This window comes from Pan troglodytes, chromosome 23, assembly GCF_028858775.2.
Source record: "Pan troglodytes isolate AG18354 chromosome 23, NHGRI_mPanTro3-v2.0_pri, whole genome shotgun sequence".
NCBI lineage: Eukaryota > Metazoa > Chordata > Mammalia > Primates > Hominidae > Pan > Pan troglodytes.
The window spans coordinates 27074089-27092349 of record NC_086016.1 but is presented as its reverse complement, the minus strand read 5'-3'; the positions used below and the strand labels follow the sequence as shown (position 1 = coordinate 27092349).

General features: G+C 49.2%; 1 protein-coding gene across 5 annotated transcripts in view; it reads right to left on the bottom strand.

The window, feature by feature from the left end:
- Window positions 1-18261, bottom strand: part of KIAA1671 — a 245237-nt gene that overhangs the window by 155420 nt on the left and 71556 nt on the right. For 3 of the 5 annotated variants that reach the window (XM_009438006.4, XM_054675952.1, XM_063808407.1), the window contains 4 exons: window positions 15980-16131; window positions 12223-13809; window positions 9070-9157; window positions 231-2996 (listed from right to left, as the gene is read on the bottom strand). In XM_009438006.4, coding sequence (XP_009436281.4) covers window positions 231-2996; window positions 9070-9157; window positions 12223-13754 — 4386 coding nt within the window. In that variant the 5' untranslated portion in view covers window positions 13755-13809; window positions 15980-16131. The remainder of the gene's footprint in view (window positions 1-230; window positions 2997-9069; window positions 9158-12222; window positions 13810-15979; window positions 16132-18261) is intronic. The other 2 variants (XM_054675950.2, XM_054675951.1) reach the window with 1 other exon arrangement.

The following is an 18261-nucleotide window of genomic DNA, read 5'->3' as shown; positions in this document are numbered from 1 at the left end:
AAACAAATAAACAAACAAAGAACCAGGTGGGACCAAGCAGCAGTTGTCCAGTTGAGATAGGACATGAGCTCTCCATTTGCTACAATCCACACCCCTCCCTGGAGCCTCATACCCAGCCTGACTCCACTCATTTATGTACCCAAGTGGGCCACACAAAATCTGAGTTTCGGCCCCCTAGACTAGATGTTTAAACCATGTTTGACAAAATTAAAAAGTGTCTCGGTACTTACCTTGTGACTGTCTCCAGTCCCTGACTCCCACCAACAGGGTCCCATTTTGGCCTCCAAATTCTCTCCAGTAAGGCTGGGCCTCCCTTTGGGCTGCTCTCGCCTCCTCTCTCTGGCTTCATGCATGATGGACAGGCCCTCTCGGATGTTGGCAGGGGGCCCCTTCTCTGAGCAGGCCCTCTTGATATCCAGCGGCACCCGTCCACAGTCACGTGGGTGGTCACCCCACTGGGCCACACTGTCCTCCTCTCCCCGCCCGGTGGATTTCCTTGGGGTCCCTTTCTTCTGGTCAGTGGGGGGCGATTTGGGTGACACTCTGACCCCACTGCCTGGATCCTCCCGACCAGAGGGCTTTGACTCAGCCAGGTAATTCTGACACTTTGCAACATGATGTTTACTGGCAAAGGCCTTTCTGTCATCCTCAGCAAACCCCGTTTTTTTCCTGGGATCCGCAGGTATAGGAGAGCCCCCTGGATACCTTTCAGAAGGAGCCGAGGGTGGCAGAGCCCAGAAGGGAGGGCTAGATTTGGTGCCCATGGCTGTCTCCAAGGTCTCTGCCAGCTGCTTGCCTAAGCCAGGAGTGAAACTGTGGTTTATTTCGGCAGAACTGGCCGGTTTCCAGAGACCCCCGGTATCGGGCATCTCCTTCAGGCTCCTCCTTCTCTGCTCCACCCCGCCCAGCTGAACAGGCCTCTCCCGAGGCAACGTACTGGGCTCCACGGTGGGACTCCTCCTCTCCTGAGCCTCCCCAGGGACTTTCAGCGACAGCTCCTGGTACTCAGCCATCAGGGCGTCAATGTCAAGAACGCTGGATCTGTAGCCATCTCTGATTTTACCTGGGAACGTGTCACTGATCACATCAGTCTTCCTTCTCACAGGAAGATCTTTTGGACGACTCCTCAGAGTCGGGGTGGTTTGGGGAGCTCCGCCGCTGGGGGACATCTTGTTCGCACTTTCCTTCCAATTGCTTTGAGGACGAGGGCCATCTTCTGATCCCCGATGACTCCATAAGGCATCCACATCAATGATTCTTCCATTGAAAGGGTCCAGACTCCTGGCCCCAAGAGATGATGGACGGTCTGTTGGCTTCAGAGTTTTTAAAATGCTTGCATTTTCATGCTCACGTCCCTTCATCCAGTTTTTACTGCCTGCCATCTCCAATGCCTCTTCATGACCAAGAGAAACCAAAGTGGATGTTAAAGAATGAGGAGACGAGGGTGGAGTGATTTTTCTAGAATGTTCCAGCAAGCTTTCAGCTCCTGACAGAACCACACCCTTTGCCTTTTGAGTATTGGGAATCTGATAGGTGACTGCAAAAAATGTCGCCTTGGGTTCCACAGGTGACCCTTGCTTCACTGCTGGGGAGGTCTGGTCCCGTGAAGCAGCTGGGTTCACCTCCTGGGTCTCCACCCTGTAGTGGGATAGTTGAGATTTTCTTAAGGCACTGGCTGTGGGGCTCACATACTCTGTTCGTCTGTGCCCCACATGTGGAGAGTCCTCTGGGACAAGAGAACTGAATGTATCAAATTTCACGTTGGGGGGTAAAGTCCGCCGCCGCCATCTGTCCATTCTCTGGTCCATGGCGCTGGTTTTCCGCATTCTGACTGCAGGCTGTGGCACCTGGGCCGGCCCTGGATCACCCTCCCTGGCGGCTACAATGAAGGGCCCTTTCTGCACAGCAAATGCATCCGGATGTGTTTGTGCTTGGGAGTCAGAAGGCCCATTCGTAGCCCTGGAAGGAGGATCGAGGGGGCATCCCTGGGGTGGGCCCCTTGCTCCCACTCCTGGCTTGCTTCTGGCCCCCTCTGGCCCCTCATGCTGGCTTTCCCAGACGGCAGCCTTGATAGCCCTGACGGAGGTGGCCCCGGGAGCACAGTGCTCTTCACTGACCGCCACGGTGGGTTTGTGCGAGCTCACCACTGCCCCGCCTGTCCATTTGGGAGACGGGCAATTGCCCCCAAACTTCGGTCCACTAGCCTCAGGCATGCCTCGAGCTTCCCAAATCAAACTGGCCCTTTGGACGGACCCCGCCTGACCTTCCAAACCACACTCCAGGTCAGCAGGGGTGACCTCCTGGGACAGCTGCCTGTCCTTCAGTGAGAGCCAAGACCTGCGGCTGCGGAGCGTGACCGCTTTCTCCTCCGGTGCCGGTGAGATGGCCTCGCTGTGCACACGCTCTCCCACTGCATGCACAATGTCATATCTGGGCTCAATTCTCTGCGATGTGGGAGGATTTTCCAAGTGTTTGAGGAAGGTGTTATTATTGTGGTTTTCAGACAAAGGGTATTTGTCCCGGAGAGGCGTGTGATACGGTCTCAGTTCACCGTTCAAAAGGGTGGTTGGTCCCAATTTCTCCGTCTCGGGATTGTCAAACCCTCTGGAGTTCTCTTTCTTCAGTTTTGTCATGTCTGGTGGGTCCCTGCCCAGCCAAGAGCCCATCTCAGGCCTTGGCCTGGGTTCTGAGACACGGGCATGGGCCGTGTCACCAGGGGGTGTGGTGGAGAGACAATGTCCCGACTGGTCAGCCACTGTGTGTCTCTCCACGTGGTGCTCAAACACTGTGGCCCACACAGTCTGGAAGCTCCGGTCATCCTCTGGAGTGACGTCAGAAGGGCACGGGGCCTCCACTGAGCTTCCACCGCGACAGCTGTCGGGGTCTTGGTTAGAGCTAACCTTCTGCTCCGTCTGCCTGGACTTATCCCGGAGTGTCCCAGGCTTCCAGGGGCTTCTCGGGATGCATGCTCCATCCAAACTGTGCCCCTCCTTTTGCTGGAAAGAAACAAAAAGAGAAAGAAACACCTCAGTGTTTAAGGATTTGAGATGGAAAGGAAAAAGTGGAGTAATTGAAAGGGCTGCTTGTATAATTAAAACAATGAAATACCATAAAATTGAAAAGAATGAACACACCCAGTGTGGGTGAGGATGCGGGGAAATGGACACTCAGATACTGTTGGAGAGAACATAAATGAACCCGACTTTGGGCAAAGCAATGTATCTATCCTGATGTTAAAATACTCATTTCCTTTTATCTGGCCAAGTTCCTCCCAGGACTTTGTCCACATGCACAAGCCTACACAAACAAGAAAGCTGAGACAGCACCATTGGTGCAAGCAAAAGAACACAGAAACAACCTGAATGCTCACTGGAAAGGCATTGGCTAAATTTCAATTATCTCCAAACGATGGACTACTGCACAGGCATTTGTTACCATAGAAAGAGGCAGATCCAGCCAGGCGTGGTGGCTCACACCTGTAATCTCAGCACTTTGGGAGGCTGAGATGGGAGAATCGCTTAAGTCCAGGAGTCCAAGACCAGCCTGGGCAAAATAGTGAGACCTTGTCTATACCAAAAAAATAAAATAAAATAATAATAATATTTTAAAAGGAATTAAAGGCCAGGTGCGGTGGCTCAAACCTGTAATCCTAGCACTTTGGGAGGCCAAAGCAAGCGGATCACCTAAGCTCAGGAATTTAAGACTCCAGCCTGGTCAACATGGTGAAACCCCGTTCTCTACTAAAAATACTAGCTGGGTGTGGTGGCACACGGCTGTAATCCCAGCTACTCAGGAGGCTGAGGCAAGAGAATTGCTTGAACCTGGAGGGCGGAGATTGCAGTGAGCCGAGGTCGTGCCACTGCACTCCAGCCTGGGTGACAGAGTGAGTCTCTGTCTAAAAAAATAAAAAAATGAATTAAATACTGATTCATCCTACAGCGTGGATGAATTTTGAAAATACTATGCTAAGCAAAAGAAGCCAGTCAAAAAGCTATATAAGACTCCATTTATATACAACATATATATAAATATAAATATATATACACATCATAGGTAAATCCATAGAGACAGAAAGTGGATTAGTGGATGCCTGGGAATGGGAGATGAGGACACAAGGTTTCCATTTGAGGTGATAGAAGATTCTGGAACTAGATAGTGGTGATGCTTGCATAATACTGAAAACGTCCTTAATGCCACTCAGTTGTGCACTTTAAAATGGTTATAATAAGGGCAGGGGTACAGTTTGCTAACCCCTACTGTAGATGATGGAATGCCATTGAAGTGCTCTGAAAACACTGACTGTAAACCTTTGTTGAAATATATATACACACACACACATATATATACACACATATATACATATATACACATATATACATATATACACATATATATATTTTTGCAATATACACATATATACATATTTTTGTGATGGAGTCTTGCTCTTTTGCCCAGGCTGGAGTGCAATGGCACCATCTCGGCTCACTGCAACCTCCGCCTTCCAGATTCAAGCGATTTTTCTGCCTCAGCCTCCCGAGTAGCTGAGAGTGCAGGCATGCAACACCACACCCAGCCAATTTTTGTGTTTTTAGTAGTGACGGCGTTTCACCACGTTGGCCAGGCTGGTCTTGAACTGCTGACTTCAAGTGATCCACCTGCCTCAGCCTCCCAAAGTGTTGGGATTACAAACACAAGCCACCGCACCTGGACTGTTTATATTTTAATACGTAAATTTTACATAAACAATATATGAATCCATTCTGATTGTAAAGGAATCCAAACAATACAAAGTTCAAAGCTTTTTTTATTTTTTATTTTTTATTTTTGAGATGGAGTTTCGCTCTTGTCTGGAGTACAATGGCGCGATCTCGGCTCACCGCAATCTCTGCCTCCCAGATTCAAGTGATTCTCCTGCCTCAGCCTCCCGAGTAGCTGGGATTACAGGCATGCGCCACCAGGCCTGGCTAATTTTTTTTGTATTTTTAGTACAGATGGGGTTTCTCCATGTTGGTCAGGCTGGTGTTGAACTCCCAACCTCAGGTGAACCACCCACCTTGGCTTCCCAAAGTGCTGGGATTACAGGTGTGAGCCGCCACGCCCGGCCAAAGTTCAAATCATTTTTGTTCCTTTGTTCAAATACCAGTCCCTTTTCTTGGATAACAGCTATTACCAATGGGTTATGATCCTTGAAGAGCCTTTCAGAACTCTCTTTGTATTACTTATATATATATTAGAAAGACTGTGAATTTTTGAAACTTTGTAAATTTTGTAAATTTCACAAATTCATTATTTTTCTTTAAAAATAGCTAAAATGATATATTTTATGTTATGTGTACTTTTTTTCTTTTTAAAGGCAGGATTTCAGCCAAGTACAGTAGCTCATGCCTGCAATCTCAGCACTTTGGGAGGCCGAGGCAGGTGGATCACCTGAGGTCGGGAGTTTGAGACCAGCCTGACCAACATGGAGAAACCCTGTCTCTACTAAAAACACAAAATTAGCCGGGTGTGGTGGCGCATGCCTGTAATCCCAGCTACTCAGGAGGCTGAGGCAGGAGAATCGCTTGAACCCAGGAGGCAGAGGTCGCAGTGAGCCGAGATTGTGCCATTGCACTCCAGCCTGGGCAACAAGAGCAAAACTCCATCTCTAAATAAATAAATAAATAAATAAATAAATAAATAAATAAAATAAAGACAGCATCTCGCTCTGTTGCCCAGGTTGGAGTGCAGTGGCGTAATCAGAGCTCACTGCAGCCTCAAACTCCTGGCCTCAAGCAATCTTCCCACCTTGGCCTCCTAAAGTTCTGGGATTATAGGCATGAGCCACCACGTCCAGCCTGTTACGTGTATTTTACTACAATAAACACACCCACATACACACACACATAAAGTCTACTTATAGAGATAAAATCTCATCACATGTAAAGCAAGGGTTTATTTCTTAACTATTCCTTTCTTTAAAGTTTTAAACATACACAAAATTACAGAGAAAACAATGAACTTGCCCAACCCATCCCCCCAATTTAATGACAATCAACATTTTGCCACTCTCGCCACACACAGCCTTTTTGCCCTTGCTGCTGCTGTCACTACAGCATTTTAATACAAATATAAGGAGCTTTAATTACTTAAATGGTATCACTCCTAACCATTTTCAAAGAAATGATTCAGAAAATGCAACAATAAAACTTGCAGGGCAAACCGCTGCCTCCAAGAGTGGTGGTGGGTATTGCCATTCAAAGCCAGCCCACTTTTGTTGGTGATTTACTGAGATGGGTACAAGCTTGAAACCAAGCACTGGTGTTATTTTTAAAACTCCACGGAAGTTTCTTAAAACATAAAACATGCATCTACCATATGATCCAGCCATTCTACTCCTAGATGTTTACCCAAGAGAAAAGAAAATAGAAGTCCTGGCCGGACGCGGTGGCTCACACCTATAATCCCAGCATTTTGGGAGGCCAAGGCAGGCAGATCACCTGAGGTCAGGAGTTCAAGACTGGCCTGGCCAACATGGTGAAACCCCATCTCTACTAAAAATACAAAAAATTAAGTGGGCATAGAGGCACGTGCCTGTAGTCCCCAGCTACTCAGGAGGCTGAGGCAGGAGAATTACTTGAACCCAGGAGGCAGAGGTTGCAGTGGGCTGAGATCACGTGACTGTACTATCCCAGGCAACAGAGTGAGACTCTGTCTCAAAAATTAGAAAAAAAAAAAAAAAAAAAGGCCAGGCGCAGTGGCTTATGCCTGTAGTCCCAGCACTTTGGGAGGCCGAGGCAGGTGGTTCACAAGGTCAGGAGATGGAGACCATCCTGGCTAACACAGTGAAACCCCATCTCTACTAAAAATACAAAAAATTAGCCAGGCGTGGTGGCGGGCCCCTGTAGTCCCAGCTACTCAGGAGGCTGAGGCAGGAGAATGGTGTGAACCCAGGAGGCGGAGCTTGCAGTGAGCCGAGATCGCGCCATTGCACTCCAGCCTGGGCAACAGAGCGAGACTCCATCTCAAAAATAAAAAATAATAATAAATTTAAAAATTAAAAAAGAAAAAGAAAAGAAAAGAAATAGAAGCTCTTACAAAGCCTTGTCCACAAATGTTCACAGCAGCTTCACTGGTAATTGCCCCAAACAGATAACAACCCAATTGTCCATCAAAAGGTGAATGGATAAACGAATTGTGGTCTACTCACACAAATAGAATACTAGTCAGCAACAGAAAGGAATGAACTACTGATACATGCTACACCATGAATGATCTCAACATAATTACTCTGAGTGAACAAGCAAGGGCAAAAAAAAAAAGAGGACTGATTCCATTTATATTAAAGTCTAGAAAATGCAAACTAATCTACACGGACAGAAAGCAGACCTGTGATGGGCTCGGAAGAGCAGGGGAAGGGAGAGATTACAACGTGGTGGCCGGGTGTGGTGGCTCACACTTGTAATCCCAGCACTTTTGGAGGCCGAGGTGGGTGGATCACTTGAGGTCAGGAGTTCAAGACCAGCCTGGCCAACATAGCGAAACCCCGTCTCTACTAAAAATGCAAAAATTAGCCAGGCGTGGTAGTGGATGCCTGTAATCCGAGCTACTCGGGAGGCTGAGGCAGGAGAATCACTTGAACCTGGGAGGTGGATGTTGCTGTGAGCCAAGATCGCACCACTGCACTCTAGCCTGGGCAACAAGCAAAACTCCGTTTCCAAAAAAAAAAAAAAAAACAAAGTGGCATGAGGAACCTTTTGCCTGGGATGGAGATGTTCGCTATTCTGACTGTGATGGTGGTTTCACAGGTGTACACACATAGGAAACTCACCAAGTTGAATGTGTTAAATCTGTGCTCTTTCCTGTATGTCAATTGTATCTCAATTAAAGCTGTTTTTTAAAAAACTGGGCCAGGCACAGTGGCTCACACCTGTAATCTCAGCACTTTGGGAGGCCGAAGCGGGCAGATCACGAGGTCAGGAGATCGAGACCATCCTGGCTAACATGGTGAAACCCCCAACTCTACTAAAAATACAAAAGAAATTAGCCGGGCATGGTGGTGGGCGCCTGTAGTCCCAGCTACTTGGGAGGCTGAGGCAGGAGAACTGCTTGAACCCGGGAGGCGGAGCTTGCAGCGAGCCGAGATCACATCACTGCACTCCAGCCTGAGCGACAGAGGGAGACTCCGTCAAAAAAAAAAAAAAAAAAAAAAAAAACGAAAACAAAGCAACCAAAACAACAACTAAGACTCTGCAGAAAGCATCAACCACAAACCGGTTTTCGCTAGGAGACAATTTTATGAGTTTTCTCTTATTAAAAAGATGAAATAAAAATACTTTTCAAGCAATTTAATTGCTGGTAACCTACTTCTTTTTGTTTTAATTTATATTTTTATTCTTTTAGAGACAAGTCTCACTCTGTCGCCCAGGCTAGAGTGCAGTGGCATGATCATGGCTCACTGCAGCCTCAAAGTCCTGAGCTCAAGCAATCCTCCTGCCTCAGCCTTAACTAGAACTATAGGCATGCACAACCACATCTGGCTAATTTAAAAAAATTTTTTTTTTCTTTTAGAGATAGAGTCTCACTATGTTGCCCAGGCTGGTCTCAAACTCATGGGCTCAAGCAATCCTCCCTCCACCTCAGCCTCCCAAAGTGCTGGGATTACAAATGTGAGCCACTGTGCCCAGCCACCTACTTCTTCCTTCTATGGCTAGGTGGTAAGTAGGGGGAAGGCAATAAGAACCACTATGAAGGACCTTGAAGGAGTTTCTATTAACATCTTAAACCTAAATTTTAGTATTTTAACAAAGCAGGCACTCCTATATAAGAAAGCCATGCCCCTCTGCCTCTTTGCGAAGAAAAAAAATGCCTGATAACATTTGTAAACAGCATTTAACACCTGGGAGTAGGGAATCACAACTCTTCATGCCAAAAGGGACTTCAAAGTCCCAACATTAGAAGAAAAAATGTTTTATCGTGTGCATGACACGTTTCTGAGTCTTCCTGGGGCCTAGAAGATCATGGAGGCTCTTTCTCCAGCAGCCATAACTGCCCGCTGGTTAATGAGAGACGTGCTACACAGCCACTCCTTACCTTTTCTCTCGGTTCCTTAGGAAACTCGCCGCTCAGCTCAGCACTCTTCTCATATTTGACTTCGTTGCTGGAAGCTGAACTTGAAAACCTGGTACAGAGATCTGAGTTACCTTTATGGGGCTGGAAGCTGTTATTCCCCCCAGCCCACACACCAGCTCAGGAGGCCAGGCCAAGTAACCTTCAGAAAGGACATTTCCTTTCCACTTACCAAAAGGAGAACTGCCCAGTGGGGAGAGCCTACCTCAAACACAGCATTACTGGGGTGGAAGGAGCCCCAGCTGGGGGAAGACACCCAGGTGCTAGTCCCAGCTCTACTGCCTCTTCACTGGGGGAGCTTGGTTTAGGCTTGTGACCTCACCTGAGCCTCTGTTTCTTCATCTATAAAACAGGGATAATTAACACCTCCCCATCCCTTTTATGGGGCAGATAAGAGGCTACTCAAGGCCCTAATAGCTACATGAGGGCGTTTAGGGAAGAGTGAAGATGCCCCAGGAGGGATAATGAATGGCTGTTGTTAGCAGTGCCAGGTAAAACAGCAGCCCCACCTCAGAGCAGCCCCCAGACTGAAGGGTAGTGGGCTGTCAGGGAATGTGTGGGGGCCCAGGTCTGTCTCTGCCTCTCTGGATCACCAGGGCCCTCTTTGGGCCTCGTTTTCCCCACCTCAAAAAGGGAAGAGGTTGTGGAGCTAGAATCTTTCCATCTCTGGAGAGCTCTCTGGTGTAAATACCTGAAGATGTAGCACGTGTTTAGTTCAAAGCTGGGGACTTTGAAGAAAAGGAAAGGGAGAGAAATCAAACCACTTAAACTTAACCCATACTCAGCAACCCAGGGTCTGCCTCCTGGGATATGTGAGGCTGAGAGGAGTTCTGTCTAAACTCAGAGCCTCAGTTTCCCCACCTGTCAGATGGGGATTATCACACGGCCTCTCCAAGGCTCTTCCACGACATAGTGAGAGGAAGCATATTAGGACCGTGGCATAGGTGTCCTTCTCTGATATCTTAATTCAGGGGTTGTCAGCCCTGGCTACACATAAGATCGACTTGGAAGCTGTTAAAAACTACCAAAATACAGGCCGGGTGCCGTGGCTCATGCCTGTAATCCCAGCACTTTGGGAGGCTGAGGCGGGCGGATCACGAGGTCAGAAGTTCGAGAACAGCCTGACTAACATGGTGAAACCCCATCTCTACTAAAAATACAAAAATTAGGCCGGGCGTGGTGGTTCACGCCTGTAATCCCAGCACTTTGGGAGGCTGAGGCAGGCGGATCACGAGGTCAGGAGATCGAGACCATCCTGACTAACACGGTGAAACCCCCTCTCTACTAAAAATACAAAAAATTAGCTGGGCGTGGTGGCTGACGCCTGTAGTCCCAGCTACTTGGGAGGCTGAGGCAGGAGAATGGCGTGAACCCGGTAGGCGGAGCTTGCAGTGAGCCGAGATCGTGCCACTGCTCCGGCCTCGGCGGCAGAATGAGACTCCGTCTCAAAAAAAAAAAAAGAAAATTTAGCTGGGTGTGGTGGCGCATGCCTGTAATCCCAGCTACTGGGGAGGCTGAGGCAGGAGAATCACTTGAACCCGGGAGGCAGAGGTTGCAGTGGACCGAGATTGCGACACTGCACTCCAGCCTGGGTCACAAAAATAAATAAATAAAAATAAAAAATAAAATAAAAACTACCAAAATAGAACACCCTCCCCAGACCAAGTGAATCGGAATCTCTAGGGGTGGGGCCCAGGCACTGGTATTTTTTCTGGTTATTCTAAAGTACTGAGGGCCAGTGGTCTAGCTTTGGCTTGGCTGGCTGTCCTGGTTCCCAGGGCCGGGAGGGCAGTCTGCCCAGAGATCCTGCCTTTGCAAGCTCCACCCTGGACAAAGTATGTCAGTGGCACGCATGCCATTAAGAGCCAGTCGATCATGCCGAGTGGCATCTCTCTGTTGTGGCCACTTGTGGGAAAACAAAGAAGAGATGTCGGAGGTGGGCCAAGTTTAGAATATCATTATTAACCAACCGACTTAGAATATCATTATTAGCCATCTGACTTAGAATATCATTATTAACTGACTTAGAACATCAGTATTAACCAATTGACTTGGAACATCAGTATTAACCAAATGACTAAGAATATCTTTTTTGTTTCTGTTTTTTGTTTTTTGTTTTTTTTTGAGACGGAGTCTTGCTCTGTTGTCCAGGCTGGAGTGGAGTGGTGTGATCTCGGCTCACTGCAACCTCTGCCTCCCAAGTTCAAGCGATTCTCCTGCCTCAGCCTCCTGAGTAGCTGGGACTACAGGCGCCTGCCACCACGCCTGGCTAATTTTTGTATTTTTAGTAGAGACAGAGTTTTACCATGTTGGCCAGGCTGGTCTCAAACTCCTGACCTTGTGATCCACCCGCCTCGGCCTCCCGAAGTGCTGGGATTACAGGCATGAGCCACCGCGCCCGGCCTAGAACATCATTATTAACCAACTGACTTAGAACATCATTATTAACCAAATGACTTAGAACATCGGTATTAACCAGCTGACTTAGAACATCGGTATTAACCAAGTGATTTAGAACATCGGTATTAACCAACTGACCTAGAGTATCATTATTAACCAACTGACTTAAGAGTATCAGTATTAATGAACTGACTTAGAATATCATTATTAACGAAATGACTTAGAATATCAGTATTAACCAACTGACTAGCCCAAGTTACCTTGACTCCTCTGAGTTTATTTTTCGGGCCACTCATAAAGGCTTAGGCCCAATCTTAAGCGTTCTCTCTCTGACTTCAGGGCAGAAAGGCTTAGCTATGGAGACAGGCTGAGCTGGAATGCCATCCAGCTCCCACCTCCCCACAGTATTTCACCCTTCTGCCCTGCCTCCATGAAATGGGCACATACCGCCCGCTTCACTCACACAGTACATCTTAAGCTGAGAAAAGCCATGAAAATTGGGCTCCGGGCCCCCCGGCTGGCCATACCCAGAGGAGAGCTGCACTGCCTCTCCGCACCTCACCTTCCTCATCTGAGAAATGGACCCTGCCACTACCTCCTCTTGGGCTATGGGTAAACTGAGGGGGGTGACAAGTGCCCAGCATGGAGCCTGGTTCCCTCTTCCTCAGAGTGTGTGGGTGGGCGGCTGAGAGAGGGGGGTGGGATGTGCCTACTTACAATTTGGTCAAATCCGCCGACAGCGGCCGAGCCTGGAACGTCCTCCTCCTGACCTCGGGCTTAGCCTCGGAGCTCTCGGCAGTCCAGCCTCTGATCCGTTCCTGGACGCTCACAACCCCTTTCTCCGGCTCTGGTGCCGCCGATGGGGACGCAGGGGTGGCCAGGGGGGATTCAGACCCCACTGCCAAGGCCAAGGTGCTGTCCTCCCGAAACAGGCTGATGCACTTCCTGACACTCCTCCTGGAGGCCCACTCTCCCCCTGCCGGGGCCTCCGCATCCGCCACTCTGCTCTTAACCTCAGCAAGTTCTAGGCCCCTTCCCAGCCTGGGTGAGGGGGACTCAGCAGCCTTCTCTGGCTCTGGGTCCAGCTTGGCCTTTTCTTCCCAGGGACTCTGGTCATTGCTGGGGGTGACCCCAGATGAGCCCCCCAGGGCTCTGGGGCTGCCCATCTCCGGCTTCGAAAGCATCTTCTCCTTCCGTTCACGGATTTTCTTGGCCACCTCCAGGAAGTCCAAATCAGGATCATGAAGAGGAGCCTCCGCCTTGACCAAACACTCCCTGTCCAGCTTGGACGCTGCTCTGGGCCTCTCTAGCCCAGCCATATCCCCTGCTGTGGGTCCACTTCCTTCATCGGCCACCTTCCTCAGGAAGGCCTCTCTGTTCTCAAACCGGGCCGTGAGGTCCATGGACAAGGGCCTGGGCTTCCTCACCCACGTCTTCTCGGGAGGGGTGGGTGGCACTTTGCCCACTGTGGCCGCTGCGCCGGGGCCTGGCTTCTGAGGCTGAATGGACTCCGTGAAAATGGCAGACACGGGCCTTCTCTTCAGGCGAGGCCTGGGCACCACAAGGGGGCGTGCCGTGTCCTCCACACTGCTGGCCTTCGAGGGAGGATGGTCTTGGCCTGCCTCCTCTTGGGGTACAGGTGGTTTTGTGTCCTGAGACAGGGGAGCTGACCGGGGAAGGGTCCCCGCAGGCTTCTGGGTGGGCAGGGCGGGCTTGGCAGCCACCTCAGGCCGGGACACACCTAGCTTGGCCTCCTCCGCCCCCTCACTAACCGCCTTCCCCAGAGCGGGGCCGCTTTTGGTGGTTTCGAAGAGAATCATGGTGTTGGAGCTGGGCCGCAGGAACACAGCCTTGTTGAAGAGGGGCGAGCTCGTCCTCGGGCCCTCCCCACTGCCCACCTCCTGCCCCACCAAGCCGGGCATCCTGTTGTCCAGATCCTTTGCTGCTGGCTCCTCAGAGAGGCCCCCAGAGGGAGAAGATCCAGTTGAACTGGGCCGCAGAGACGGGACAGGAGATTTCACGTCCTGCTCCTTCGAGAAGGGTTTGGGGGCGAGCCTTGGCAGAGGGAGTAAGCGGGCCGGGCTCCGCAGGGGGCTCTTCGCTTCCAAGATCCGGGCTGGGGGAGCCCCAGAGGCTTCGCCGGCCTGGAGGAAGTAGGTCCTTGTCAGGGTCTCCTCCTTGCCAATCTCACCCAGGCCTGGCACAGCCGTCAAGGGCGTTATGGAGCCCACCTCGACCCGCGTGGCCATGGTTATGGTTGTGGATTCATGGGGGTTAGGAACTTCAAGAATGGAGAAGCAATTGCTAAACAAACAAAACAAACAAACAAGTAAATTTGGAAAACAGTCAGTGTCTGGGTTGAAGCAGAATGGTTTAGAGAAATGGGACAGAGTCCTGAGCCCCAGATTCCATACGACAGCCCTCTGCTGACCTCACCCGGCAGGCCTGGGCCTGCCTCTCCCCATCTCTGAGCTCTGGACCAGGGGAGTGGACTAAATGCCCATCCCTGAAGTTCGTTCCAGCTCCAAGGGTGTAGAAAAGGCATCAACACTCTGGAGGACTTTCCCCTGACAGCTAATCTAGAGGCCAGCACTTAATGGCAAAAAGCAGTGATCTCTGCTACACAGATAAGGAAACCAGCTCAGAGAGGCCAAGTAACTGGAGTCACCCAGGAAGCAAGAGGCGAAGTCAGGACTTAAAACCAGGTTTGACACCAAATTCACACCACACATGCTCCTCCCTGAATAGGCCTCAGTGGGAGCGTCCTCACATTCCCTCACTCCTGTTACCCTTTTTTCCCACTGCAGAGCCTGCCCACATCCCAGGTGATCCTAATCACAAGTGTGTGCTAAGCACCTAGCACAGAGAAGGCAAGTAACCTGCTGCAGGTCACACAGCAATGCAGCTCAGGAGTGCCTGGGAGCACAAAGCTGGTTAGTGACCTTGGAACCTATGCCCTAGGCACCAACCCCACCCAATCATCCCTTTGTCCCTTTTCTTTCCCCTCCCCTACCTTTCCAGATGCCATAAAAAGAAGCCATTCTCATTTTTCTCACTCAACCTGCTTTCGTTAACTTGTTTGCTTTGTGGTTCTTTTCTGTTGAACACGCATATTATGCTGACTGCCTTCATACTCTTAATAGAAAGAGAAATGTCCAACAGTGAGGTCTTCCCATGAGTGAGATCTCGAGCTATGCCACATGCTTCTTGTGTTTTATACATCTCATCCTCCTCACAACCCTATTTAGTGGGTACAATTAGGAGACCCCATTTTGTAGTAGCTTGGGGCATAAGCCTCTTGTTCACCCTGCTATGAGATCTGTTTTCTCAAAGCAGGGGACCTCCTCTCTCATTAACCCTCCAGCAACTCCAAAAGTCAAGAATGAAGGAATGATCGTTATCTCCCTCATGGAGATGAAGGGAAAGGGTCCAGAGAGGTCGCCAGACTTGCCTACAATCACCCAGCTGAAACCTAACCTCAAGTCCACCACCCACTTAGCTCTGTCTTTTTTTTTTTTTTTTTTTTTTGAGACCAAGTTTCACTCTTGCTGCCCAGGCTGGAGTGCAATGGCGCGATCTTGGCTCACAGCAACTTCTGCCTCCCGGGTTCAAGCCATTCTCCTGCCTCAGCTTCCAGAGTAGCTGGGATTACAGGCATGTGCCACCACGCCCAGGTAATTTTGTAGTTTTAGTAGAGGTGGGGTTTCTCCATGTTGGTCAGGCTGGTCTCGAACTCCTGACCTCAGGGGATCCGCCCGCCTCAGCCTCCCAAAGTACTGGGATTAACAGGCTTGAGCCACCACACCCGACCTCAGCTCTGTCTTTTTAAAAATTATTTTTTATTCCTTTCTGGTCTTAAAAAGTGCCAGGTAAGTTGCTGTTCTCGATCCCCCGGGCTCTCTTCATGCCAGTGTTTTCTTCCCTGTGAAACTGCCCCCAGCCAGCCCCCACCTAGATGGACTAAAAAAGTAGAAGGTATTTTAGTTAAACACAAGCCTCTCCACTTCCCTTCCTTGGGGCCCCACACTGCTCCCCCGGCTCTGACTCACTCAGCAGCCTCCAGGAAAGAAAGGCAGACAGATTTTGATATTTTCTCTTCCTTACACGCTCGATGGTGCTAACAGATTCCATCTCCCCAAACTGGAGAACACTGTCTAGACACGGTTAGAGGTAGAATGGAGGGACAGATATGAAGAATCTGAGAACTGGAGAATTCCCATACACAAAGATCCCAACCAGAGTTCTAAGGCTCCAGAATCCCACCCAGAATCAGGCCATTGGCCTTTTGGGACAGCACCTGTGACCTCTGGAAACTCTGATTGAGGATACATATGTAATAGCCAGGACATGAGACAAAGAACAATGACAGGATTCAAAGGACAGAGAGAAAATTCTCTGGCAGAACTCACAGGCACTCTCCATGCCCCTGGACACTCCAGCCCTCAAGCTTGGGTCAAGCATGGGCCCCACTTACCCAAGCTGGCAGGCCCTGGGTCAGGGGGTGTGACTGCCGGGGAAAGCCAGTAGTGTCACATGTCATCATGAATGGGGCTGTCCACACACTTCCATGGCAGAAACAAGAGGGGGGAAGGCAGACTCGTCCCAGCAGGCTGAGTTTCAGCAGGTCTAAGGAGACACAGGATGACAGCCTCAGTTCCGGAGTTCTGGCAGTATGGGAACAGACGGCACAAAAGCTTTCAAGCTCCAAATGCATCCGCTGGCATCTACTCCAGCTTGTAAAACGTATGCTCCTTTTGGCTTTTCAATTTTGTAGCCTTATATGTACGTGTGCATAAATGGTGCTGAGCCCACAGTACGTGCTCAATAAAAATCTTCCCTGTTCTCTGATACATTTATTGAGCACCTACGGTGTGTACAAAGATGAGCATGAAACATCCCCTGCAACCATGCAACTCACAGTCTTCTGTAAGAAACACACATACACACACAAGCAATTACAACTAGGTAACAAATGTCACTTTTTAAATGCAGGATGTGGGGGCAAATAGGAATGATTGCCTAGAATTGGAACTGGTGGTCCTGCATAACTCACTTGACTTAGAGGAGGTAGCTACTGAGCATTCAAGGTGCTGACTCACTTGGTAGCTGCTACCAAGTGATGTGCTTCACTTGGTAGCTACATTAGCGGTATTTGGACATTGCACCTCTTTGAGCCCTCCAAATGCCTCCTCAGGGCCTTTGCACATGCTACGCCTGCTCTCTGGGACAACCATCTTGCTCACACACAGACACAGACCACAGTTCACACATCTCTGTCTCCCTTCAACCCGGTACAACCCCCTCCTACCTGTTCACAGAGCACCACATACACTCGGAGGCTTGGCAGGACTTAGCATAGCTGCACTGTTACATTTAATACGACATCATCCTTCACATCAGCTTCTCCCATTCAATGGTAAGCCCCACCAGAGGACACCCCAAATCCCTAGTGGCTAGCACAGCAGCCTGGCACATAAAAGCACCAGATACATGATTATTGAATAGAGAAATAAATCATTGCTGAGTTAATAAGTAAATGAATGAAGAAATATTCTTCTGCCCCTGCTGCCCACTCTCTAAGATGCTAAATAAGTCCAGATACCATGAGTCTCATGCCAAATGACTCTAAGCAATCTGGGACATAAGATGAGTTACTCTAGCTGTGGCTGTGGCTACTGAATGACAGAATCAAAAAGCTGTGAAGTGCTCAGCCAGAGGCTCAATCCACCAATCCTCACCCAGGGACCCCTATCAGTTTCACAAGCCAGAGGCTCAATCCACCAACCCTCACCCAAAGACCTCTATCAGTTTCACTGGGCCACACAGAGGAGCTCCACCCCGAGGGCAGGCACCTGCTACATCCACATTAATCTCACACTGTCACACCAGCTCACCTGCCCAAATGTGGAATGAATGCTTCTCTGCATGGATTTTCCTGGGAAAAGAGTCACCAAGAGCAACTGTTTGCTGAATTAGGATCAATGGTACACAAATGTCACCCCACTTTGGGAACCTTGAACCCACCTCAGTGACTATACTGCATGGAAGTAAAAGGAGAAGGACAAGATAAATTAAGTCCCTTGGTCCACGCTCCTCTACACCAAACAGTGCCTCTGTGACCCGTCATCTGCTTTGTATCTTGAACTGCCTCTCAAGTTACCATTGCAAATGCCTAGCAGATGTCTGATATGTAAACACAGTTGCACAAATGAGTCAATGAATGAATTAATAAATCAATGAACAAAGAAAAGTAAAAGGAGTTTTTTGGGATTTTTTTTTTTTTTTTGAAACAGAGTTTCACTCTGTCACCCAGGCTGGAGTGCAATGGCGTGATCTCAGCTCACTGCAACCTCTGCCTCCCAGGTTCGAGCAATTCTCCCGCCTCAGCCTCCTGAGTAGCTGGGACTACAAGTGCATGCCACCACACCTGCCTGATTTTTATATTTTTGGTAGAGACAGGGTTTCACTATGTTGGCCAGGCTGGTCTTGAAATCCTGACTTTGTGATCCGCCCGCCTCGGCCTTCCAAAGTGCTGGGATTGAGCCACCGCACCCGGCCTAGTAAAAGGAGTTTTTAAACCACCATAGTAGATGGCTCCGTAATATTTTAAAGTCCTAGCCAAACCTAGAAACCTATGATTCTCGGGTTTTCATTTAACCTGCTGTAAAATACAAGGAAACCAATTTAACTGTATGCTTTGAAGTCTTCTTTTAAATGTTATCACATATGTTACACTTGATTTAAGAGATGTTAGCC